This window comes from Rutilus rutilus, assembly GCF_951802725.1.
Source record: "Rutilus rutilus genome assembly, chromosome: 5".
Classification (NCBI taxonomy): domain Eukaryota; kingdom Metazoa; phylum Chordata; class Actinopteri; order Cypriniformes; family Leuciscidae; genus Rutilus; species Rutilus rutilus.
This window is the reverse complement of record NC_140213.1, coordinates 32,441,208-32,468,613: the sequence shown is the minus strand read 5'-3', so window position 1 is coordinate 32,468,613 and position 27,406 is coordinate 32,441,208. Positions and strand designations below refer to the sequence as shown.

Here is a 27,406-nt window from a genome sequence, read left to right as displayed (position 1 = left end):
TGAGGAAATTGGCCGCAATAATAACCAGGGCTCTCATTAATATCAGTGCAGCGTCCGCAGGGATCTCTTATTCATCTCTCTCTCTCTCTTTCTTCCTCAGTCTGGCTCCTACCTTTGTGAATAGCTGAATACATTGGGAATAGAAAAACACTGCGTAAGTAAACACTTGGTATTCTGTTTGGTTACAGGCATCTATAGTGCCTCTGGTATATGGGGTCGTAGCCTGAATATCTCACGCCACATGAAGGATGGTGCACAGTCTCACAATGACGTTTCTTGTGCTATTGTACAGCCTGTTTTCCTTACAATCTAAGATTACATTATCTTTTTTTGCCCTGAAGAACAATTGATCTTTTAAAGATAGAAAACAGACATTGTTACATATCATGCTGAAAATCCAAAAGTGAGATTTATAAAGTCATAAAACTTATGATGCTATAGGAAATCCCAGCTATTGCTGTATAGAGACATTTGACTGATGAAACTTGAAGACAATAAACACACGATTACAACAATATATGGTTTATCTGTTTTCTTTTAGCCATCTTGGGTATTTTCAACATGAGAATGATGTATGTTTATAGTGCAATGCTAATCTCCAGCTTGTATCACAGTGTAGAATTCTTTAAAATCATAAATTTGCTGTCTGATTCTGTGATGAGAAGTCACATTGGATCAAAAAGAAAGTTATTTCAAACACTGGACTGACTGTTGATGACGTAAGGTATGTTCAAGTCACTTTTGTCGGAGCAAGATGGCAGTGTACCTTTAATTAATTAATTACACAAAAATACAGCAAGGCTTTTAAACTCTAGAAGCCCCTGTAAACTTTATCATTACATATATATTATATATTATATATTATATATATATATATATATATATATACAGTGGGGAGAACAAGTATTTGATACACTGCCGATTTTGCAGGTTTTCCTACTTACAAAGCCTGTAGAGGTCTGTAATTTTCATCATAGGTACACTTCAACTGTGAGTGACGGAATCTAAAACAACAATCCAGAAAATCACATTGTATGATTTTTAAATAATTAATTTGCATTTTATTGCATGACATAAGTATTTGATCACCTACCAACCAGTAAGAATTCCGGCTCTCACAGACCTGTTAGTTTTTCTTTAAGAAGCCCTTCTGTTCTCCACTCATTACCTGTATTAACTGGACCTGTTTGAACTCGTTACCTGTATAAAAGACACCTGTCCACACACTCAATCAAACAGACTCCAACCTCTCCACAATGGCCAAGACCAGAGAGCTGTGTAAGGACATCAGGGATAAAATTGTAGACCTGCACAAGGCTGGGATGGGCTACAGGACAATAGGCAAGCAGCTTGGTGAGAAGGCAACAACTGTTGGCGCAATTATTAGAAAATGGAAGAAGTTCAAGATGACGGTCAGTTTCCCTCGGTCTGGGGCACCATGCAAGATCTCACCTCGTGGGGCATCAATGATCATGAGGAAGGTGAGGGATCAGCCCAGAACTACATGGCAGGACCGGGTCAATGACCTGAAGAGAGCTGGGACCACAGTCTCAAAGAAAACCATTAGTAACACACTACGTCGTCATGGATTAAAATCCTGCAGCGCACGCAAGGTCCCCCTGCTCAAGCCAGCGCATGTCCAGGCCCTTCTGAAGTTTGCCAATGACCATCTGGATGATCCAGAGGAGGAATGGGAGAAGGTCATGTGGTCTGATGAGACAAAAATAGAGCTTTTTGATCTAAACTCCACTCGCCGTGTTTGGAGGAAGAAGAAGGATGAGTATAACCCCAAGAACACCATCCCAACCGTGAAGCATGGAGGTGGAAACATCATTCTTTGGGGATGCTTTTCTGCAAAGGGGACAGGACGACTGCACCGTATTGAGGGGAGGATGGATGGGGCCATGTATCGCGAGATCTTGGCCAACAACCTCCTTCCCTCAGTAAGAGTTTTGAAGATGAGTCGTGGCTGGGTCTTCCAGCATGACAACGACCCGAAACACACTGCCAGGGCAACTAAGGAGTGGCTCCGTAAGAAGCATCTCAAGGTCCTGGAGTGGCCTAGCCAGTCTCCAGACCTGAACCCAATAGAAAATCTTTGGAGGGACTGCCCAGCGACAGCCCCGAAACCTGAAGGATCTGGAGAAGGTCTGTATGGAGGAGTGGGCCAAAATCCCTGCTGCAGTGTGTGCAAACCTGGTCAAGAACTACAGGAAACGTATGATCTCTGTAATTGCAAACAAAGATTTCTGTACCATATATTAAGTTCTGCTTTTCTGATGTATCAAATACTTATGTCATGCAATAAAATGCAAATTAATTACTTAAAAATCATACAATGTGATTTTCTGGATTTTTGTTTTAGATTCTGTCTCTCACAGTTGAAGAGTACCAGTGATACAAATTACAGACTTCTACATGCTTTGTAAGTGGGAAAACCTGCAAAATCGGCAGTGTACTTGTTCTCCCCACTGTATGTGTGTATATATATATATATATATATATATATATATATATATATATATATAAATACACACATATGTATATATATACACATATGTATATATATATATATATATATATATATATATATATATATATATATATATATATATATATAAAAGTAAAAGTATTTAGCAGTGACATTGTCAGGCTTTTTTATTTATATCAAAATTAGCTAATTGCCTGCAAATACACACATATACATATACATATACACATATATACTGTACATATATATATATCTATATATATCTATCTATATCTATCTATATATCTATATCTATCTATCTATCTATCTATCTATATATATATATATATATATATATATATCTATATCTATATCTATCTATCTGTATGTATACTATGTATATATGTATATGTATATATGTGTGTGTTTGCAGGCAATTAGCTAATTTTGATATAAATAAAAAAGCCTGACAATGTCACTGCTAAATACCTATAAGTATTGTGGTATTCCGGCCACGTTTAAAAAGTCAATCCATGTCATTGGAAAGTTTATTTTAAGAAGGGCAAAGGCAAAGAAGTGATGTAGGAAAGTTTGATCTAAGAAATGAGGGATTAAAACAGTGTGAATAGAAAGGTGTCTGTAAAAAAATAAGTGGAGCGCAAGTTAACAGGCTAAATAAAATGCTTTTTTTTTTTCATTCTACCAATCATCATAAGAAAAGGCTTGGGATTCTAGTGTTGCTATAGTAAAGAATGCAACTTTTACATGCATCTGATTGACAGATAAACTGTGCGCTCTTTCAATGTCATTAATGTTGAGGTTTTTCAGCAGTTTGCTTCATACATTCATTTTAACAGCATCAAGTTCAAGAGCAAACTTTACCGATCAAATAAACTGTGCGGTTGAAATGTTTGATCCTGAAACAACATTCCTGTCTGGCTGAACGATTAATCGCACTTTCCATGTAATCGCACTTACATCGAAATGACTTATCGCAATTTTAAAATCGCAAAGGCTGCAATTATTTTTTATGCGCAGCTTGTCATTGATGTACGGCTCTGTAAACGCTGCTCCATCTGAAAGCACTGTGAGTTTGAGTCACTTATAGCGTGCATTTGAAAAAGCAACATGCGTCAAACATCTTTCCAAAACATGAGAAGCATTTATGAACCTCGTCCAACAACAGACAACATTTAATAACATGCATTTACTCCAAACTCACTTCATAACGACAGCTGAGCTCCTCCTTCTGTGAGATGATGTGCCTTCTTACACAGAATAAGGCAGTCGTGTATTTATAAGTCATGTTTAATCAAAGCGTTTCAATCTTCTGTTTATTCAACTACAGCGATAGGGATTTCCTGGAATGATGCGCATTATTGTACTTCTGTGGCGGGGCACTCCACTGACAAGCTGCGCATAAAATAATCGCAAATCGCGTGCGGTTTTGTTGCAATTAATCGTTCAGCCCTAGGTCATAACCCAATCCCTACTCTTAAACCTAACCCCTACCCATAACTTATGCCTAAAAGGGAAATTATGATGTTATAAGTGAATAACAAAAATGTAGATCCAGGAACATGTTGTACTTGGTGAAATCACGTTGACCTATGCTGAATGCACTACTGTTTAAGTTTGGGGTCTGTACGATTTTTTTTACGTTGTTGGAAGAAGTCTCATTCTCACCCAGAGAAAAAGATCAAGAATACAGTAAAAACAGTAATATTATTAAATTTTTAAGGTGTGTTTGTGTTGTTACTTGACATAATTAAGTAAATCAGGACAAAGAACATGCAACATTTTAAAAATGAACACCACCTTTCCACCAGAATCATCCACAAACATGTGCACTCAGTCACACACATGTGCACACATATAGACTGATACATATCTAGAAGCACCAAGACTCAGCTCAGCTCAAGTTTGTGTCTTCTGTTCAGTGTTCAGGTGTGTGTGCTTTACTCTTGAAGGACACAGTTTGGCACAACAGCCAAAGATGAAGAAGGGGGCAGGAAGCATGAAATGAACCTGTCTGAGCTGTTGCTGTTCTTAACTCTCACACACACACACACACACACACACACACACACTTCCGTCAGACAGTTTTCTTTCTCCAGTTGTCACTCTCTCAGAGTGCTGCTTTGCTCTAGCTTGCTTGGCTTTGAAGCACCCGAGAGGTGAGGGCTTTTACAAATCATTTTGCAAGAATGTGCCACACTTATGAAGTGATATGTGACTTCAAGGTGTTGCACTGTGTAAGATATGTTCTGTGTTTGAGTGTGTAGTGGAAGCCAGTAATTGGCTGTGTGGTTTTGGTAGCTGCTTCTAAAAGAATTTGTTCTACAAATTGTAGCGAATTTACATGTATGCATTAGATTATTTGCCTACAAAATGGATAAAAGTATACTACATGAATTATAATTAGATTAGATTATTTTATTCTATGTAATTTAATTAGTGTAAAAGAATTAGATGTAGAGATGTAGATGAGCTGTTATTGATCACTATCAATACATACTATAAGGACTATGCATTATTTGAATTGAATTCAGAACATGGATTCACAGCATCTATTTGTATTTTTATCTAATACCAGCAACTAGTTCTACTTTTCAAAGTCCTCGTTGTTGCAACCTGGATCATTGTAAACATGATTTTGTTTCTTAGTGGACTGATAAAGCATGCACCCTGATTCCAGGAAATTGCATAAATCCAGCCAATCAGATTGGAACTCGTTTTGGGAATGCTGTCCCAGGCTGAAACGGTTTCTGAAATGTAAATCAGCTCAGGTTTTACTGTGTCTTCACTTTTGCTTTGAAATAATTTCCGCCATCTCCCCCAGTTTTATAGGAATTGACTTGTGGGGACATATTTATAAATGTAATTAGGTTACATTTATTGTTTTTGTTCCTGTTTGATTTGCTAGAAAATATTTGCTAGGCTTATGGTTTGTGTGAGCCCAAAGCATGTCAGAGAGCACACATTTCATACTCCTTTTGAGAGGCAGAAATCTCTAGAGAAGCAATATCTCCTCATAAACTGTAAAGCCTGAATTACATTGGCAGAGACTGTTTCATAAGGTTGTGTGCTTCTAGAGACTATTTGCGGACACCACAAGCACAAAACAATTTCAAAAGTCATGGCTTCCTCATCTCACTCGTTGATGTTTCAGCGCGGGTTTCTCACTACCTGAGCATGAGCCCCAAATGAAGTGATAATTCAGAACGACAGGCTGATTCCAATCAGCTTCCTTTAGAGAACAGCTGGCTCACAGCTCACCCGGAATTCATTAAGCTTATTGGCTCTTTGTTTGATCTGATAAGAGACATCTCGTGCTCTCCTGCTCTGTCAGTGGCATAGGCCCTCTAACTCACTCTGAGTTAGCAACTTGGCTTTATCTATGTGAGTTGGTGTGTTTTTCAGGATGACTGCTCCAACCTTGAGGAACTTGCGACAATGGTTTTAGATGTCTATCATAACCTATTAGTCATTCTAATAAGCAAAATTAAGTACAGTAGCATGTCCAGATTAATTTGACTGGGGCCATGCGGTGCGCAGACTCATTCAATAATATTAACAATAAAATCTGTTAGTATTTATTTGGGGAATTTGGACTCCAAATAAACCCCCCCTTTTTTTTGTTTTTTTTTTAATAAATGTAATTACATTTTAAGTAAATACTTAAAGGAATTGCCTATAGTTTAAACCAAATAAATCTGTAGGTAAATATTTTCCACTTTCAAAATAGACTGAAATGAAAGCAATAATAATAATAATAGCCTAATAATAATAATACACCAATACATAATGGCCCGGTTTCACAGACAGGGCTTAGACTAAGCCAGGATTAGACCATAGATCAATTAGGACATTTAAGTAATTTTTATAAACATGCTTAGAAAAAAACATTACCGATGTGCATCTTAAAACTAAAAAGGCACTGATATATTTTTAAGATCAGTCAGTGCAAGTTTATTTCAGTGGAAACAGCTCAGACTTACATTTTAGTCTAGGACTAGTCTTAAGCCCTGTCTGTGAAACCAGGGGAATAACCAATACATTTAATTATATTGTAAGTAAATGATTAAAGGAAATACCTATAGTTTAAATCAATTAAATCAGTAGGTAAATAAAGTACTTAATATTTTCCACTTTCAAAATAGCAAGAATAAGAATAATCTAATAGATAATATATTTTTGGAAATATCTAATGTAAATTTAAATACCTCAATAAGTTGAGTAAATAAAGTAAGTACTTGTGAATATTGGTAGTTTCCACTTATACTTAAATTTAAGTACTTGTAGGAAACTCAGAAGCGAAGACCAGGAGACTTGGTTGTATCTTCAGAAGGATTCTTTATTGAGAGCACGAGATGTCATAGCTGCAGTCATCAAGTCTGACTAAGGGAACTTTACATGGTATCTTATAGGCATTCAGTGGGCTGTCCTTAAAGGTGCTGACATTCTTTGAAAGTGTTGACCTTACACACAGCCTTGGAGATGACCACTAAATCTAATCATCTAAAGACAATAGAGGCAATTACCCCCAACTGAAGATAATGGTACCCCTCAAATTGTATAAACATCACATGGTCACAAGAACTAAGACCATGTAAACATTCACACATAGTTTGACTCTCAGTAGGAAGATCAAAGACTAACAAAACTATATTGAATCTAATCAGTAAATTGATGCCATCATGTTCACCTTGAATGCCCAATACAGTGTAGTTCACCTTAGTTTTTCATGTGATGTTATGTAAGGAAGTAGGATCAGCCGATCTTAAACATATTCTTAAATTTGTAATCCTACAACTCAACAATAGTCTACAACTTGTACTCAACTTGGGGTGGGGATTCATGTACTTTAATTTCAAGTGTGTGCTTTTTTTTTAGTTGTTTAGTCTCTTTAATCTATTTTTTGGAGTGTTTTGTAGTTCTGTAAAACACTACTGATGGTAACAAATTATCTCAGACACGCTTGTCTATTTATGAGCGATACTGTATGATTCTTTATTTTCCTATGTCCTTATCCCGATTAACTGACTTTTCTCATTACAACCTAATTAATTTCCGGTTCTCATGGTTGTTGTGATATGTTTGTGGTGTCGTACGGAACCCTGGAGGTATGTTTCTGTTTGTGCTGTTTGATGTTAACTCAGTGTTCAGAGTCTATTTTTCTGTGCCGTTTTATCCTCGGCATTATGTCTGTAAATATACAGAAGGGATAAAGGGATAAAGAAGCACATCAAGATGTTTTATCTTCTCCTGAAGATCTTTCAATGCAGCTGTAAAAAAAACAAACAACTTTGCTTACATTGATAAGTACAGCATTTTGTTGTGTAAACGGATCCACAAAGTAGGGTTTACATGAAAGATGATACATTTACATAAATAAAATGAAATTTTTATTCATTATCAAAGGAATCCAGCAGCCATTAATAAAACATTAACAATATTATTCACGCTATTTGGTATCAGATACTCTATAGAGACCCTGAGGTCTGGATTATGGTGGTGAGAGTTTTTTTTCAGATGAAGATCTAGATTTAGGTCCACATCCGGTCTGATTCAGATCAAACCTCAAGGGATTTTTAGGGGCAGATGTTTAGTCCTGAGTCTCCTGACATTGGACATGCTCAAGCTTCAGCCATAATAAAAATGCGCATACATTGCCCAGTTTGTGCACAGAGCCTAGTGTACAGTGAGAACATGAATAATTCACTTTGTTTGACAGCAGGATTGAAAATAGGGGAATCATTGGAGACCGTATGCAGGAGCGATACGCAGAGCAGCAACATGCATCTTGTGTTGTGTAGAAAGAAGATGATTTGGGTAGAGATACCCAGCAGGGGAATACGATCTTAAACCCCATAACCTCACTTAGCCTGCCAACAAAATCATGTATTTTTGCATACAACAGAACTTGCTTTGGAGAAATGTAACGCGAAATAACACATTCGCTTACACGTACACGCTTGGAAACACGCAGACGTCTCTGTTCTGAGTGTGTGTTGGTTGTAAAGGCTGTGATGGCCAGCTCTAGTCTATAGATAGTCTCTATCTTTAGCGGGGTATGATGTAATGGAGATGAAATATGTTTTCTGACACCACCAACTTTTAAGCATAATTTTAACAGTCAGAGCCTCTTCGAGCAGCAAACTATCACGATCTCCCTCACTTTCTCGACTCGCTGTTATTTACCCTTCACCTTCATTTCTGTTCTGTCTTTGGAGACTTTTCAAATGAATGGAGTGTGTAACAGCTCTGGACGGCAATACACTTGTTGGCAATGTTGTTTTCTGAATATATTGCAAACTGTAACAGATAACAGTAACTGTAACAGCGCCTGTTAGAGATGGACACAAGTACCTGAGTAGTGACAACAGGATTGATGATGGAAATGGAGCAATAGTAGGACAGCAATAGTTTTTTTTAGCATACAAACATTTATTTTTCTACAGTAGTTTTGTCACTGGTTATGTAGGCATGTGGTACCTTGTAGATTGGTTTGAGTCAGCACTCGTGACAGGGGGCAGGACACGTTCTTGCTAGGGATGCATAATATATCAGTACTATATTGATTATTGGCTGTTTTTTTTCTTTCATTTCAGTAGGTAAATTTACTACGGAGCCCCTGAGGGGACCTTTGCAAAAAAAATAATAATACGGACTTTAGCGTGCGCACGCGTTACAATTTCCGGTTTGGTTATAGTGTCATTACTACAAATGTGGGAAAAGGGATGAGATGAGAGTGTGCTTGGAGCATGCCTCCAGAGATTTGTCTTATTATAGGGAGTTTGCATTTGAGATTGTTTGTGGACTGTGCTTTACTGTAAGAAGAAAAAGCATGAATATCACATAAATGAATATCAGGTCCCACATCATGGATTACATAATCAGAGAGTAGCCTATTTCTTTTCGTTTTGAATTGTTTCGTTTAAAGACATTTCAAGCTTTCTTCAGATGTATTTCTCATTCACAGATGAGTTTCGGTTAATTTATGATGAGATGCGCTCCAGTTCACGTGCAATGCAAGTGACCGCAGCGCGCCGGTGCCTCCATGATTATATTGTCTGCTATATATTTGCTTCTTATTTATTAAATACAGGCAATTGGTTGATGAAAATTTTTTTTTAATTAAGATACAATTTAATTAAAATTAAGATACAATTTATACAAAACGAAATTCACTGTAAAGAAAGGTTTTCTACAAAACAAAACTTAAGTGGTCAAAATCATGTCTGACTCACTCCATGTCTCATATATTGCGCATCCTATCTTACTCGTGCTGTTCACTTTTCATAATCAACATAGATGGAAAAATTATACATTATAATATTTATAAAATTATACATTATATAATATATAATGTATAATTTATAATATATATATATATATATATACATATATATATATATATATATATATATATATAATATTTATAAAATGTATACATTATAAAATATGAAACTAAATGCATATAGTAGGCCTACAGACGCAAAAGTCCGTATTATAATTTTTTTGCAAAGGTCCCTTCAGGGGCTCCGTAATTTCCAGATTATTTTAGACTGTATTATTTTATTTTAACTGACTCAATCAAAAGTGGAATGAAGTGTATAATAGTAATGGTTAGGAATATTATTTTAAGTTTTATAATGTTTGTATTTTTATAAAATCCAATTAATAGTTGCAATTTTTGAATTTTAAATAAAATAAATCGGTAAGTAAATTAAGTACATACATTTTCCACTATCCATATATAGACTATATAATTTAATTATATTCAATTAAGTAATTTAATTATAAATAATTGAATGTTATATGTGGTATTATTGATGATATTAAAAAATAAATAAATAATTATAATCAGTTAAAATTGTACATTTATTCATGCTCATTTTAAATTGATCATCTTTGCCATCAATTAACACTCATTTAAAGTTAATCTTTAAAGCACTAATATTAATGAATTTACACAGTTAAATGTAATATGTAGCAAATCTCAAAATTAATATTACTTTCCATATTGTGCATTTTAATATTGTGATGCCTAAATTCACTTTGTAGCGTTTAAAATGTTCTTCGTTTTTTGTTTGTTTGTTATTTTAAACTTTGCAATCACACTAAAAATGTCAGATTTTATGGTAATTGTAGGTATGTAATATCAGGTGTGATTTGTAAAAACAAATATCACATATAATGCATTATAAATGTAAAATAAATAATAGTAGCATTTCTGTAAAGTTCATCAGATGAGTGTGTCAGCGTTATGTGTGTTCTGGGCAGATGGCAGTGGTGTGATTTGAACATCCGCTGTGGTGACTGGGGTTCACCGCTGATGTGTCTCATTCTCCATCTGGAAGCGGTGCACATGTTCACAGACTCACAGAATGTGTGAGACCATTTCATCTGCTCGCACAAGCCCGACTGATCACAGACGGATTTGCCTCAACTTCCTCAGAAACTTTGAGTCTCACTCATGGTATCAGTGGAGGCTTTTTGGTTTTTGTTGCTGTTTTCTTAGAAAGTTGTTCCTTTCTATCTGTCTTTTATAGACTAAAGACTATTTATTTGAAATAGTGAAGCTGAGTTCTGCTGATATTAGCATCACATGCCAGGCTTGTTTATGTGTGCAGGCCTGTTGTTCTGCTAAATCTGTCTTTGAGCTGTTGCCATTCACTGAGAAATGTCTACACAAAGTCATACTGCACATGTTATTTTTAGCCATTATTGATGAAGACATTCTTTTAATGAGAGAGTAAACGACTGGGGAAGAAAGCGGGAATGGTGTTGGCAAATGACCTGAAACACAATCAGACTTACCAGGCTTCCATAACATAAACTAAGGATTATATACGGTTTTAAATGTTATATTCTATTGTTTGTGTCATCATTTATATACAGTATGAGCAGTGAAAGCTACATTATGCATGTTGCTCTTCCGTGCATACGCACAAGGCACTGCATGCAGCGTGTTTAATCATATTGTGTGTGTGTGTGTGCATGTAACGTTGACTGATTTTCAGATTAAAGCTGATTGCAGCAGTGAATTAAGTAATTTACTGCCTTCCTTGACGGGGCGGATCTAGAAAATGATTTATAGGGTGGCAAAGGGGTGGCATGAAGACTATGAGGGGTGGCAACACCAAAGCAAGCACTCATGCATAGTTTTTGTGGATTTTGTGGACATACACATTTGTGTTCATGAATATGTGAAACGGTTGTATTGCCACAGAGTAACCATCTATACTGTTTAAAAAGAATAATAATGTTTTTAATTTTAAAGTCAATATCCAGGGCACCAAATCAAGACACTGTATATCAAAAACATCAATATATCCTAAATGTCTCTAAGCTTGAATTTTTACACTGTTAAATATTTTAGTGTGAAATTGCAGTATATTTCAGGTTTTCACAGTAATTCCACAGTAGGACCTCTCTTGTATCTAACTGCATTCTCTGAAATTTCTTGTATAATCGACAGTACTTTACTGACAATTTTAGTCAAGTTTTTACAAATATTAAAAATTACTGTGAGTTTACAGTATTATAAAACACGAAAATTACTGTAAACAAATTTTGGAAAAACAATGATTACCGTATCATATTGTATTTCTACAGTGCATACTGTATGCACACTGTAAAAACAAATATATGATCAATCAGTTGACATGGTTTTACATTGCTTTTACTCATCAAAATAAGTTAAGCAATTTTCAACTTTTTATACAAAATTCAACAAATTTTTTAAGTCAGTTTAATGTAATTTAAGTTGGAATGACTTTTAAAAAAGTTGATTGTACTTAAAAATTTAAGGCAGCAAGGTTTTTTTTTTTTTTTTTTTTTTTTTACAGTGTTATGAAAGTACTCAGCATGCAATGCAGCATGATTAGATTATGCTGTAGAGTTTTTTTTTATATACAGTGGGGAGAACAAGTATTTGATACACTGCCGATTTTGCAGGTTTTCCTACTTACAAAGCATGTAGAAGTCTGTAATTTTTATCACTGGTACTCTTCAACTGTGAGAGACGGAATCTAAAACAAAAATCCAGAAAATCACATTGTATGATTTTTAAGTAATTAATTTGCATTTTATTGCATGACATAAGTATTTGATACATCAGAAAAGCAGAACTTAATATATGGTACAGAAATCTTTGTTTGCAATTACAGAGATCATACGTTTCCTGTAGTTCTTGACCAGGTTTGCACACAGTGCAGCAGGGATTTTGACCCACTCCTCCGTACAGACCTTCTCCAGATCCTTCAGGTTTCGGGGCTGTCGCTGGGCAGTCCCTCCAAAGATTTTCTATTGGGTTCAGGTCTGGAGACTGGCTGGGCCACTCCAGGACCTTGAGATGCTTCTTACGGAGCCACTCCTTAGTTTCCCTGGTTGTGTTTCTGGTCGTAGTCATGCTGGAAGACCCAGCCACGACCCATCTTCAATGCTCTTACTGAGGGAACGAGGTTGTTGGCCAAGATCTCGCGATACATGGTCCCATCCATCCTCCCCTCAATACGGTGCAGTCGTCTTGTCCCCTTTGCAGAAAAGCTTCACCAAAGAATGATGTTTCCACCTCCATGCTTCACGGTTGGGATGGTGTTCTTGGGGTTGTACTCATCCTCCTCCTTCCTCCAAACACGGCGAGTGGAGTTTAGACCAAAAAGCTCTATTTTTGTCTCATCAGACCACATGACCTTCTCCCATTCCTCTTCTGGATCATCCAGATGGTCATTGGCAAACTTCAGAAGGGCCTGGACATGCGCTGGCTTGAGCAGGGGGACCTTGCGTGCGCTGCAGGATTTTAATCCATGACGGCGTAGTGTGTTACTAATGGTTTTCTTTGAGACTGTGGTCCCAGCTCTCTTCAGGTCATTGACCAGGTCCTGCCGTGTAGTTCTGGGCTGATCCCTCACCTTCCTCATGATCATTGATGCCCCACGAGGTGAGATCTTGCATGGTGCCTCAGACCGAGGGAGATTGACCGTCATCTTGAACTTCTTCCATTTTCTAATAATTGCGCCAACAGTTGTTGCCTTCTCACCAAGCTGCTTGCCTATTGTTCCGTAGCCCATCCCAGCCTTGTGCAGGTCTACAATTTTATCCCTGATGTCCTTACACAGCTCTCTGGTCTTGGCCATTGTGGAGAGGTTGGAGTCTATTTGATTGAGTGTGTGGACAGGTGTCTTTTATACAGGTAACGAGTTCAAACAGGTGCAGTTAATACAGGTAATGAGTGGAGAACAGAAGGGCTTCTTAAAGAAAAACTAACAGGTCTGTGAGAGCCGGAATTCTTACTGGTTGGTAGGTGATCAAATACTTATGTCATGCAATAAAATGCAAATTAATTATTTACAAATCATACAATGTGATTTTCTGGATTTTTGTTTTAGATTCCGTCTCTCACAGTTGAAGAGTACATATGATAAAAATGACAGACCTCTATATGCTTTGTAAGTAGGAAAACCTGCAAAATTGACAGTGTATCAAATACTTGTTCTCCCCACTGTACTTGTTTATCTGCGGTGCTGAACTTATTTATGGCTCACTTTTAGCAGTTTGTGTTGGTTTATTCTGTAATGTTCAGAGTTTCTTTTTAATATTATTATTTGTTGAGTGTCATCATTGTTTTGTTTTGAAAAAATTATGTTGCAAGATGATGTCACATCTTTCAAAGATGTATCTCAGCAGCTGCTTCACTATTGTGAAAGATTAATCTACAAACAGTTATGAATTTGAAATAAAATGTTGGTAAATCTTCATTCTGAAATAACGCTAAAGGATAGTTTGACTAACTTAAAATCTGCCAATTAGCTTATTTTATATTCTAGCTTGTCATCATTTTAAATGTTTTCATTTGTCTCACTTCTGACTTGGCTAGATCACAAATTTGAATATGAATATACAAGGTCCAAGATCCCAAGCAAATGGAACACTAATCACCATTTTGATGACTTCAAAACAGTTGCAGTGGTAGTGGTAAACTATATAGTGGCATGATTAAAGACAACTTTTTATCATAGCAAAACAAGAGCAGTAAATTACTGTGATGTAACATCATTTTGCTGTTGATTCACAGTAATTCGTAAGAAAATGACCCAGGCCAGCATGTATTCATTTCACAGTAAATTTCTGACTACCCTTTAATCCTGTAAATTCCTGGCACTTTACCTTCAAACTATTTAAATTTTTTAAACAAGACTTTAAGTTGGCTTTACGACAAGCCAGCATAAGATTCTCACCTAACTCTGCTATAAGTTTCCATGATATTGATTTCATTGTATTTTTTTCATCAGATGGCAAAATGAAGCTGACTACACTGGGAGTATGCAAAGCGCTACGACAATTTATAGAAAGACGTGTATCCTTCCAATTATTTTGCGGTATGCTTAAATTAAAGCTCCACTGTTGAAAAGCGGTACAGGAAACACTGCTTACATTTTTATTTTATACTGTGGTCATTCTGGGGTGGCAATGCTTTGTCTTAGAGTGGCAAAAACTCCTTTAAATTACTTGATGTGTATTTTTCTTCTCTGTCTGTTTCTTTTTCTTTTGAAACAGGATGTTCGGGTGGGACATTTCAAACTTCTTTTCCTTTTTAAAAGGAAAAAAAAACACATTTAAGTCAAGTCACAGCCATGAAACATTTCCTAATTGTTTCCTAATTTCCTAATTGTTCATCTCTCCTTTCTTGCAGCATGCACAAGTTCATGAATGAGTTTTGTTTTGTTTTCCTCTGTCACCTTTAGCTTGCTCACTATCTGTATTCTAATATTGGGTAGAATTTTTTTTAGCTAATATTTTAATAATTTGTTTGGCTTTAGTGCAACTCATTTCCAAAGGGGCGTCACCAACGGACGTCGCTCAAAAGCCTCTGGGCGCAATTGGATAGACCTAAAACCAATCAGAGCGATCGTCATCGTGTAAAGCCATATGCTGCGTCCCAATTCGTCTAAGTTACGCTATGCCATAAAAGTATGTACTCTTTTTGTGAAGAAAAGGTATTTACTTTTGAATGTGTATCAAAAAAGTAGGCAAGCTTTGGAACATACTACTTCGTCATCTTTATCGGACGGATCTGTCGCGTGCATCCTGTCACGTAAACTGTCCTGTCAATCATCTTGTCACAGTTAAAATCCTCTATTAAATCTAATTTAATTTCCTACCGTTTCGGAGAGAAATTTAGTAGCACTTTCATCTGCCAGTGGGTCTTTCATGGAGACTGTCCTCATGTGTTTGCAATTTGAATATAATGCATTTAAACGTTGGTGCGCTTAACGGACGTCACTCAAATGCCTCTGGGCGCAATTGGATAGACCTAAAACCAATCAGAGCGATCGTCATCGTGTAAAGCCCGCCTCAACGTTTCTGATTGGTGCCGCAATTTCGACGGATTAGAAATGGGCTTGAATGAGCTCTTTGCCAGACTACTTGCAGAGCAAATCTAAATTTGCCGGAAGTTGTCTGGGTTTTCCCAGGCTAATGTTTGCTGTGTGTCTCAGCAATGCATTGCTGCCTTTTTAGAAATTGCACTCACATGTAAATTCTTCTGCTTGAAACACTTTAAAGATTTTAGGATCATCTATGTGTTAGTGGCACACTATAAAGCTTTCGTCTGTTTCGTCATTGTCTTTTGATTTAACTTCCCACAGAGGCGGCACAACATAAAGCCCAGCTCTGTGTGTTCACACTGGAAAATGACAGTTTAGAAAATAATATGCTCATGAGTGTTAACGCAAGAAAGACTTAGACATGCAATTATGCTGCCAAACAAGACAAATTGAAGGAAATATTCAGTTAATACTGTACAGAGAGAGAGAGAGAGAGAGAGAGAATGAGAATGAGAATGAGGAACAGGATAACAAAGGAATGAGAAAGAGACTGAGTGTAAGCATGTCATAGGAGCGGTCGAGATTGAAATGAACTGCGTAATAAAGTGGAACAATGACATGAGGTCAATCAGATTTTGGCCATCAGAAATAAAGACGAGGGCACATGTGATCAAAAGAGAGCAGGAGTCAGTGGCACGGATTAAGCCAATAGCGGGTGCTCTAGCACTGTGACATCACAATGATGGGCGGGAGGGGAATCCTGTGGTGAATCCATAACTCTTTTACTCTGTGCTGATTACATGTCAGGCTTTCTTGCTTTATTTGTTTCTTTCTTGCTTGCCTGCAATTTGGTTGTTTGCTGAGGGGGGAGTTCACTAAGAGTACATGACACCAGCTGATAGTGCCATGTTTTTGCATGAATTATCTTGCAGTTGCAATGTACGTGTAGGTATAGTGCCGTTTCAGTGAATTTTGCACTTTGTTGAACTGGACTGCATGGATTCACTCTTTTTATTATTATTAATTATAAGCCTGAACATGATGCAAGCCTCCAAGTGTGCATAAAAAAACTGACTTGAACACAGGCAGCAGACCATAGGCATTTGAAGCATTTATTGGTGTTTTGTGATGTTATCCTGCAGCACTGCTCTAGTCATGCTGCATAGGATTCAGTCAACCTGATAAAATGTTAATTTACACACACACACACTGACATCATGAGATGACACTCGCCGATGTGTGAACACACACCAAACTATGTCAGATAGTGTTGGTAGTTGATGCTTTGCTGTGGACTGTGAAGGCAATATTTGCTTGAAATCAATATCGCAGCAGTTCAACAATCTGTCTCTCTTTTTCTCTCTCTCTCTCTCTCTCTCTCTCTCTCTCTCTCTCTCTCTCTCTCTCTATCGCTCTCTTTCTCTTTCTCGTCTGCTTCAATTCTTACACTGTAACTCTGCCAATTATCAAATATCAAATTTATTAGATCGTTAGAATTCTCTGTATATCTGATATCATCATTTAATCTGTAAGGTTGTGTGTTAAACTGCAAAGCCCACAGGTTTCCCTTTCCCGCTCTAAATCTCTTTTCATTTTACACTATAATTCTGTCAGTTATCAAATATGTAAACCCTGAATGGGTTTATTTTGCGATAATGATTTGGGTGAAAAAGTACATTATCCTTTTATCCAAATTACATGGCTATTTACTGAATAAAAAATGATTGGACATTAAATATTGATTAGGAGTTTATTTTATTATAATGTGAGAAGAAAGAGTGTGGAGTGATTCAGGCGTATGAAACTAGCACAGCCATGTAGGAAATTAGATGCCTGGGCCAAGGTTCAGTTAGTTCAAGTATTCCACAGAGCCCTGCATTAAGATTGTGTGTATCTGATCTGATCATTTTGCCTTATTTAATTATGTTGTTATAATTATATAGCCCACAGGTTTAAATTCTTTCCTCCTTTTTATTCAATAATTACATGTTTATATATAATAAAAGTTTGTGGTCAGTAATGTTTTTAAAAGAAATTAATACTTTTATTCAGCAAGGACACATCCAATGGATCAAAAAGTTACAGTAAAGGCATTTATAATGTTACAAGAAAACTTTCTATTTGAAGAATCCTGAAACACAACTGTTTTCAACATTGCTAATCATGTGAATTCTAATCAGCATAATAATCACATTCTAATCAGGATATTAGAATCATGTGATTGGAGTTTAATTTGATAGTAGTGCAGAGTGTTACGAGATACATGAATCTAGTGTATTAGTTACCTGGGTCAACAATATAGTCTAATATAAATTCCAGAAATGAATAAAGAATTCCAAAGAGCTGTTACAGTAAGGGATCATCAATATTAGATTATTTGAATTGTCTTGTGAGCTAATCCGATATTTTGCATTATTTAATGATATTGTTGTAACCTGTTTTATTGTACATTCAGAAATGTGTTAACCCAGCATTATAGCCTAGAGGTTTGATGCTTAAAATGCTTAAAGGGTTAGTTCACCCAAAAATGAAAATTCTGTCAGTGATTACTCGCCCTCATGTTGTTCCAACCCCGTAAGACTTTCGTTCATCTTCGGAACACACATTAATGAAATCTGAGAGCTGTCTCACTCCTTCATAGGCTGCCTGGTAATTGATATCTGCCAGGCCAGAAAAGTTAGTAAAGACATCGTTAAAATAGTCCAAGTGACTACAGTAGCTCAACCTTAAGTTTATCAAGCGACGAGAATACTTTTTGTGTGCGCAAAAACCTTCCAAAAATAACGACTTTATTCAACCATCTTTTCTCTTCCATGTCATTCTCCTAAGCTGTTGACGTAGTGTAACAGCGCAGCGCTTCTGGGTTGTACATAGTGAGCCTACGTTCTGACGTACAACCCAGGAGCGCTGCGCTATTACACTATGTGAACTCACTCAGAGGCCCACACAGAAGAAAATGAATAGTTGAATAAAGTCGTTTTTTTTTTTTTTTTCGCACAAAAAGTATTCTCGTCGCTTGATAAACTTAAGGTTGAGCCACTGTAGTCACTTGGACTATTTTAACAATGTCTTTACTAACTTTTCTTGGATGGCAGATATCGATCACCTGGCAGCCTATGAAGGAGTGATCCAGCTCTCAGATTTCATCAAAAATATCTTAATGTGTGTTCCGAAGATGAACGAAAGTCTTACGGGGTTGGAACAACATGAGGAAGTAATTACTGACAGAATTTTCATTTTTGGGTGAACTAACCCTTTAATCACAGCACACATCTAACCCCCCCCCCCTCTCTCTTCTCTCTCTCTCTCTCTCTCTCTCTCTCTCTCTCTCTCTCTCTCTCTCTCTCTCTCACTCTCTCTCTCTCTCACTCTCTCTCTCGCATCTCCCCCTATCGCATCTCCCCTCCCCGCTTTCACTCTCTCTCTCCCTGTGCTTGTGTGTGTGTGTGCCAGCAGCTCCCTGTGTGTGTGTGTGCGTGTGTGCGCGCGCACGCACGCGTATGCGTGAGCGAGGCACTATGCAGTCGGAGCTCCACACACACAGAGCATGCCTGTGAGTGCGGGCTCGGGCAAACATGAGCCTTCCCAGCCCAGAGATCGTCCACAGCAGCAGCCTGAACTCCCGTCTGAGCCCCCCTCTGCCCTCCCCTTCTCTCTCCCTCTCTCGCTGCCTCTCTCTCTCCCTCTCCTCATCTACTCTCGCCCTGCGCAGCCTCTTCCCAGCACCAGCCGGGGGGACAGCTCCCGCTCTCCGCACGCCGGCCCCATGGAGGAACCGCAGGGCAACACACTGGTCGTCCGCATAGGCATCCCTGACCTGCAGCAAACGGTGAGTTCTGTCAGTGCTCCAAACTCTCTCTCGTTTTGTTTTTTTTGTTGCCTGTCCTGTTCTTTTTCAGCGTGCACATGATTGCTCTCTTTCTTTTTTACCTTTTCATCTTCCTCTTGTGCTTTTTGCTCTTGAATGTAACCCGTCTTTATTAGTGCGTCTGCAGCGGACTTTGAAAACTGGCCACTTTGAGAGAGAGAGAAGGTAGATACAGTGACTGGGTGGGTTATTGTAGCTTTACTGTAATTCACAGGGACTTTTTCCCCCCCTGTCGCGAGGCTGTCAGACTTGTCAGTTCGGTTGCAGCGTATTGTACCGTGTCCCCAGGGCCCTCTCGGACGACATATGGTGCTGATGGATATGAGAGTGCGGTGTTGAAGTGCTGTTACTCACCTGTTTCTATTGGACAGATACAGGTGTTACGGTTGCAGGTGGCATTTTTAATTTAATACCTTTTTCAGTATTGCACACGCTGCAGCCAGGATTTAGAGGGGTGCATGAACTTTAATTGCGTTTAAGCATGGCTTTCATTTTTTTTAATTTTTATCTTAGGTTAGTTGTGACATGTTAAGGGTGTTTAAATAGTAATTTGCAGCAATCATTCATTTTCAGTGATAGCTGGCAGTTTACTGGACATTACTGACATTACTGGACATCATTGTGTTGAGCTGAGAAGGATTATAGTAACATGCGACAGCTGTCCATTAACATTCCCAACGCAATTACATGTACGTTAAATACACTACTGTGTAAAAGTTTGGGGTCTGTACAGTTTTTTTTTTGTTTATGAAGTCTTTCAGAGGCTACATTTATTTGATAAAAAATGCAGTAATATTATGAAATATTATTTCAATTTAAAATAATGGCTTTCTATTTGAATATATTTAAAAAATAAATAAATTCTTGTGATGGCAAAGCTGAATTTTCAGCATCGTTACACCAATCTTCAGTGTCACATAATCCTCCGGAAATCATTATAATATGCTGATTTGCTATCATCAACATTGAAAACAGTTGTGGTGCTCAATATTTTTGTTATTTTTTTATTACCATTCATGTCCTTTGATGGATAGGAAGTTCAAAAGAACAACATTTTTCAAAACATGTGTCTTTTGTGACATTATAAAAAAAAATTCTGTCACTTTTGCTCAACTTTTGACTGGTAGCGTATGTTGCTTCTAAAAAATCAGTATTTCGTAAGAATACTCACCTTATTTTGAACGGACGTCAAACGAACCATCTGTGGAGTTACTGCATCTACATTACTAGCAGGTGCTAACAGGGCAATGCTAAACCTTGACCCCTTGAAACTGAGCAGCAGGCTCGCATGAGGGATTTTGCGATTGACAGCGGTGCAGAGCATGAGGTGAGACCATCAAAAGATGAGAAATGCTTTATAACTTTATGCAAATAAGAGGCAGCTGTCAGCCAATCGTTGTGAGGTGTTGGCAGTGACATCTGTCAGAAGCATTTCAAAGTCTGCTGATAGTGTTGTCGTTTCTGGTTGGTTTAGTCCTTAAATCACATTTGAATTTAATTCAGATTTTAGCTGGCAACTTTCATTTTAGCTTGGATATGGTTGGTTAACAAAATTGTCACTTTACTAATGCACAATTACAGTTGTAAAAATGCAAAACATATGTCCAAATGCCTAAACTGTGCATGTACAATGATTTTATTGTCTGTGCACTGAAAGCATTTACTGAAGGCAACCAAACGTGGCATATCTGTGGTGTTTTTGGCAGTGTCAAGCGGTTTCCTTTAGCTAGTGGTAATGTAGCGTTTGGCCATTGGCGATATGATGAGCAAATGTGCAAAAAATGAAGTTCACGTGATCCAATGACTGACACAGATGAATTTGACAGTCGAGTAGGAACACCTACTAGTGACAAACAGCAACTTGTTAGTCATTAGTAGCTCCGAGTGGGTGGGTTTATTTCTGTTGGACTAAGGGTGATCCTTGCTGGTTTGTTCAGGTTCCAGTCTTAATCGTTTGTACTGAGATGCTGACGTTGGATTCTAAGAATATAACCAAATATTGAAGATTGGGGGTTACCAAATGTTTAAGTTATTAAGTTGAGGTTTAAATTATTATTGAAAACCCTATTTTGATTGACTAATACTCTGGATATTGTGTTGGTTGGTTATAAGAAGGTTTGCTGCATGGTTCTCAGCCTGTTTAGTTGGGTTCCTTCAGCACATTTGACGCCAATGAAGTGAGTAACTGCAGCAGAATGAGTGAGCCTATAGATCAATGGCTCATTCTGCCTGTCAGAAATGTGTTTCTCCTTGAATCTTTCATCCTCACTCTGTATGAGTGTGCATTTGTGACCATGCATGCATTAGAATGGACTTCTGGTTGAATGTATGTGTGGTTATGTGTCGGGGCCTCATTAAAAGCAGAGATCTATAGTGTTAACGAGCGCTGTCCTTTAGCAGGGCCCAAGACTCTATGTTAATAAGGAGGGGTGAATGAGAGCAGAAAGAATCTGTTAAATGCCAGATTTTCACTGGTACATCCCACTGCCACACGCCTTTCAAATGCTAACTCGCACCCAATAAATCCTGATACTATCTTTAGGAGCATTATAATTCAAATAAACAATATCAGATTGCAACCGTTATTCTCATATGCCGACATCCAATTTATGAGAACATGAGATATCACTACTGTCTCGCATGTGTATTTTTGAGGTGGAAGGGGTCTTTGGTGTAAGTTTTGTTAGATCAGGGGTTTTAAAACTTCATGATTTCAATGACCCACAATTATTACGGTCCTCTTGCAAAGGACCATATTAAGATTTCTGGTGTTTGATTGTGGATTTTTTTTTTTTTTGGCAAATTTCAGCCCAGTCTGAAACATTGTTCAAGGAGATTAATGGAAAGTTTTTCCCGGGAGAAAAATGCAAAGTCTCCATTTGCTCTCCATTGTTTATCTCAATGCCGTTTAGGAGAAATAAATAGATATTAAAGAGATTTTTTTTTTCCTGAGTTGTGATGTTTAAAATATCCCAGTGCAGCTAGAAATTATTCAGCACATAAAGTTTTTCACTGACATATTTCAAAATTAATTAAAACTTCTTTTGCCTTCAGATTAAAACTAAAAAGTACACTTTTTGGAATCCTCCATTGACATCTAAATTCAGGTTCTTCATTCACTATTTTGCAGAGCTGCCTTTGGCAGGGATTACAGCTGTGAGACTTTAGTAGGCTTTAAGTCTACCAGATTTGCAGAACTGAATTTGGTCAGTTTTTACTGTCTCGCCCATAAAGATGCTTTGTGGATCATCTGTGAACTGTAATCTCAAGGTCTCTGAACACATTTTTCTGTGGGGATTAAATCTTGGCTTTCTCTGTGCCAATTAGAGACGTCCAAAAACCTGTCCTTACAACAAGTATGGCTCATTGTCGTAGTCTAAGACTGGTGAGTTTCTTCCTTTGCTGACATCTTTGTTTTCTGTTCCATTCAATTAGCTCCTTCTAATGATCAAATCTCGCAAATCTCTAGCCCATAAAAAAAAAAGCTTCCTGATACAGGAACCTGCTTGACTTCATGGTATTTGGCAAGTAAGTTTTCATCAGAAATTGTGCTTGGAATTCAAGCCAAAGACATCTGAGAAACCTTTTCTTCAGTCTTTTTGAAGTCCTGTAAGTGCCAGTTGGCAAATCTAGATGTTGGCACAGGTTTAGTAAACATGAGTGGCCAGGGTCCTTATTGCTCTTTTTGGATGGACAGCCAGTCTTTGAGGCTTTTATTTTTACAACAATGGTCTCTCCACACTGCTTTTACAAGCCTTCAATGTCATGACATTGTGAGCAGTTGGACCTCATATGGAAAGGTGTATGACTATGCATGTGCAACTAAGTGGATTTTCAACAGTCAAGCTCTAAAGATATCAGTTGATTGGCATGTTGTGGTGTACGGAGGCCCTAAATGGGCATGGTGATGGAAAAAAATATGAGATTGGATTAGTGTTGTCTAAAGCAGCCATTCCCAAACTGTGGTCCAGTTGAGGGTACTGCAGGTGGTCCGTGGAAAGGCAAAATAAAATATAAAATAATATTTTTTTTACCTTCATTTTACCAGGAAATTCCCATAAAAAAAAAAAAAAAGTAAAAAGAATATGTAGGCCTATATTGATATAACATTTTAATCAAATTGTCAAGTTATTGTGTGATTACTAAAATAGCCTAGTGGTGTTCGGCCGTGACATTCAAGTTCAGTGCTGTTAGAACCATAACATTGGTTCGGTGGATAGCAACAGGTTCTCTTAAGAGAAAAGGGCAGAGGCAAATATGTTCTCATTATCACATCACCCGCATAGCCTTTAATGGTGCACACCGGACGAAATTTCGCTTCAAACATTTGTTTTTACGCGCGTCAATTTCGCTCTTGACGCGCGAATTGATACAAAGTGGTCAAGCGTATCACTATACGCGGCAGGCGCAAATTTGACATATGATCCCTTTTTGAATTTGACGCGCTATTCGCGTCCGGTGTGAACGCACAGTTAGGCATAGGCAGTTTATATGAAACGAAATGTTTATAAATGGAATGAATAAGGCCTGTTATTATTTTAATTTCCAGTTAGTTTCTTGATCTCGCGTTTCTGAAATGTTTTGCAGATGTGCTGTTAAGTGGACAAACTCAAGCCTAGGTACTTTTTGAGGACTTGTAAAACTCTGAAGATTAATAATCCCCTAAAATCGCCAAAGGTTTTGAAATGTTTACTATATTCCAGTGTTCTTATTACTGTATAGATTTCATACTCCATTGCTATGGAAATAAGCCTTGTTCAAATGAACCTGATTATGCCCTCGGGCGCTTGAGTAAATAAATAAATAAAATATGTGGCAGCCGTTGTGTGCAGTAAACTTTCTTTTAACAAGCCTGTTGTACTGATGTGATGACCAATGATAGTTTTAGAGCTAGTAAGCCTATTTAGAGGTGCAGATTAATTCAGGTAGGACTCTGTGTAGACATATTTTATTATGTGTATTATGAGGTGGTCCGCGAAAATTCTTGATTACAAATAGTGGTCCACACACACAAAAAGTTTGAAAACCCCTGGTCTAAAGAACCGACTTTGGTACCAAGTCGGTATTGACATTTTTAAATTGTGACGCTTTGAGCACTGTTGAGCGGAATCATAAACACCTCTGATTGGCCATTGTGTTCACGCGCTCATCAGATATGTCTGTGATTGGCTACAATGATCAACGCAGTGTTTGAGAGCACATGGAAGTGTTTGAAAGTGTTTTGAAAGCGGGAGTGTTTGTAAGCACAAGCACAAGCTATTGGCGGACCGGACCACTGATAGATGCCTGCTTTCAAACACTTCCGTCTGTATCTGTGTATCGGTGAAGAGCGTCATTGATGTATATTTACAACAGATTTTTGAAGCGCTGATCATTGTAGCCAATCACAGACATATCCGATGAGTGCGTGAGTACAATGGCCAATCAGAGGTGTTTACGATTCCGCTCAACATCGCTCAAAGCATCACATTTTTAAAATTTAAGTACCGACTTGGTTCCCGAAGTCGCTACTTTTTGACAATTCTAGATTGGAGAAAAAAATTTAATGTCAATACATTCTCCCCCCAAATTTTGTTCGCTCAAAGAATTCAAAAGTTTTGTGAGGGAATGCAAAGATTTTGCGAGCAAACGCAAACTTTCTTGGGGGATTGAAAACTTTTGCAAGAGAACGCAAAAGCATTGAAATGAATTTTTTCCTCCCATCTCATCTCCTCTTTTTTTTTTTTTTTTTTGGTAGTGGTGAAAGCTCTGTTTTTATTTATTTGCTTGCTTGTGTGATACAGTGGTGAAAGGTCAGCGTTTTTATATATGTACTTATTTATTTAGTAATTATATATTTATATATTTGCTTATGTATTTTGGTATTATGGTTAGGGTTGTTTTTTGGGGGGTGAGGGTATTTTATTATTATTTAGAAGGAACGTTTAACTGCATATCAAATATTTTATTTTATTTTTTGCATTTAAAAAATATTTGTATACTTTTTCTAAAGGTTATCACAATCTTCCATTATACAGCTAGAAAAAAATTATTTCAGTCCTTTCTGAAATAAAGAAGTCATGTTGAAAAGTGTATGTGGTCCGAATTGGTTTGAATAGTTTCTGAAAGGTTTGGACCTGAGGAGCTGTATCTGCCATGTATATTGTGTAAGTTTGGTTGCTTTAGGGATTGGGTCACTCTTTTTGCCGATCCCTCAACTTGCATTACTTTTCCATCTGCTTACGGTTTCACTTGCGACCATTGTTGGCTATGTTCACTGCAGGGTGACTTCCATAAGACTATGTGTCATAATAAAAAGAGAGGGGGAAAGATGGATAAAGAAGTGAAGTGTAGAGAAGAGCGCATATCTCTGGAGGGTTTTGGTTAAAGATTTCAAAGTGTGACAAAAGCCCTATTCCCTGACGTTAATCGCAGAGGGACACCTGTGAAATACTTACACACAGAGAACACTACAGGGATCTCACTGCTGGGAGAGAAATGTTACGCTTTACACTAGATTACAGACGAAAGTTTTGCTGTATGCGTGTGGGTGTGCGCACTCTTCATCTTTGGTAAAAGGATGACTAAGGAAACTAGTAACATGCTCGTATCTCATGTGTGAAATTCAAATATTTTTTTCAACTGTTCAACTTTTCCTTTCTCAAATATTGGTTTTGCTTAAAGCAGTGGTTCAAAAATTCAATTCCAGTCCTCGGGACCTGTTGCTCTGCACATTTTGTATGTCTCTCTTATCTGACACACTCAGTTCAGTTCATGGAGTCTCTCCTAATGAGCTGATGATCTGGTTCAGGTGTGTTAAATAAGGGAGACATACAAAATGTGCAGAGCAGTGGGTCCCGAGGACTGGAATTGAGAACCACTGGCTTAAAGGAATAGGCTAGTTCCCTCAAAACTGAAAATTCTGTAATCATTTTCTCACCCTTATGTTATTCTGAACCCTTATGACTTTCTTTCTTCTGTGGAACACAAAAGAAGACATATTGCGTAATATCTAGACTGTTCTTTTTCATAATGGGGAATGGGGCTGTTTAGCTCCAAAAATTTTTAAAAAGCCACATAAAAGTAGTCAAAATCATTCATGCGCCACATTTCAAGTCTTCAAAAGCCATATGACAGCTTTGTGTGTGAAATTTAAGTCATTATTAAGTATTTATAAAGTAGTTATCAAATCTCATGCGTCAAGATTCGTTTTGCTTGGTTTGACATCAATAAGGCTTGACATCATTGACGTCAAACTTCTTGACACGCCGTGTTTGAATTGAATGTGATTTGAGAGCTACGCTGAAAGGATTTTCAGTAAATAATTACTTACATTTTGGTCTGTGCCTCAAACACGGCAAAAATGATTTTCTTGCTCTGTATTTTTGTCTTGTTTTCCTGTAGGAATATCTAATCATTCTTAAATCAAGATACATTTACTTCATAAGCAAAATGACATACGTTTTGTTTTCTGAAAAATGAATCAATATTAAGTGAGTTTTTGCTTAAAACAAGACAAAATATCTGCCAAAGAGGTCAGAAAATGAACTTGTTTTCCCTTTGAATTTATTTTCTGGTAACATTTTAATTTAACATTAGTTACCTACATTAGTTAACATGAACTAATAATGAACTGCACTTCTACTGCATTTATTAATCTTTTTTTAATGTTAGTTTCAACATTTACTTATCCATGATTATTAAAATCAAAAGTTGTATTTGTTAACATTAGTTAATGCACTGTCTCAAGTC

The 27,406-nt window shown here is 37.3% G+C and overlaps 1 protein-coding gene across 1 annotated transcript in view; it reads left to right on the top strand.

Moving 5' to 3' along the window:
- Positions 1 to 27,406, top strand: part of shank3a (SH3 and multiple ankyrin repeat domains 3a) — a 329,586-nt gene that overhangs the window by 41,195 nt on the left and 260,985 nt on the right. The window contains exon 3 of the mRNA XM_084408788.1: positions 19,261 to 19,636. Within this exon, the coding sequence (XP_084264914.1) occupies positions 19,355 to 19,636 (282 nt within the window). The 5' untranslated portion in view covers positions 19,261 to 19,354. The remainder of the gene's footprint in view (positions 1 to 19,260; positions 19,637 to 27,406) is intronic.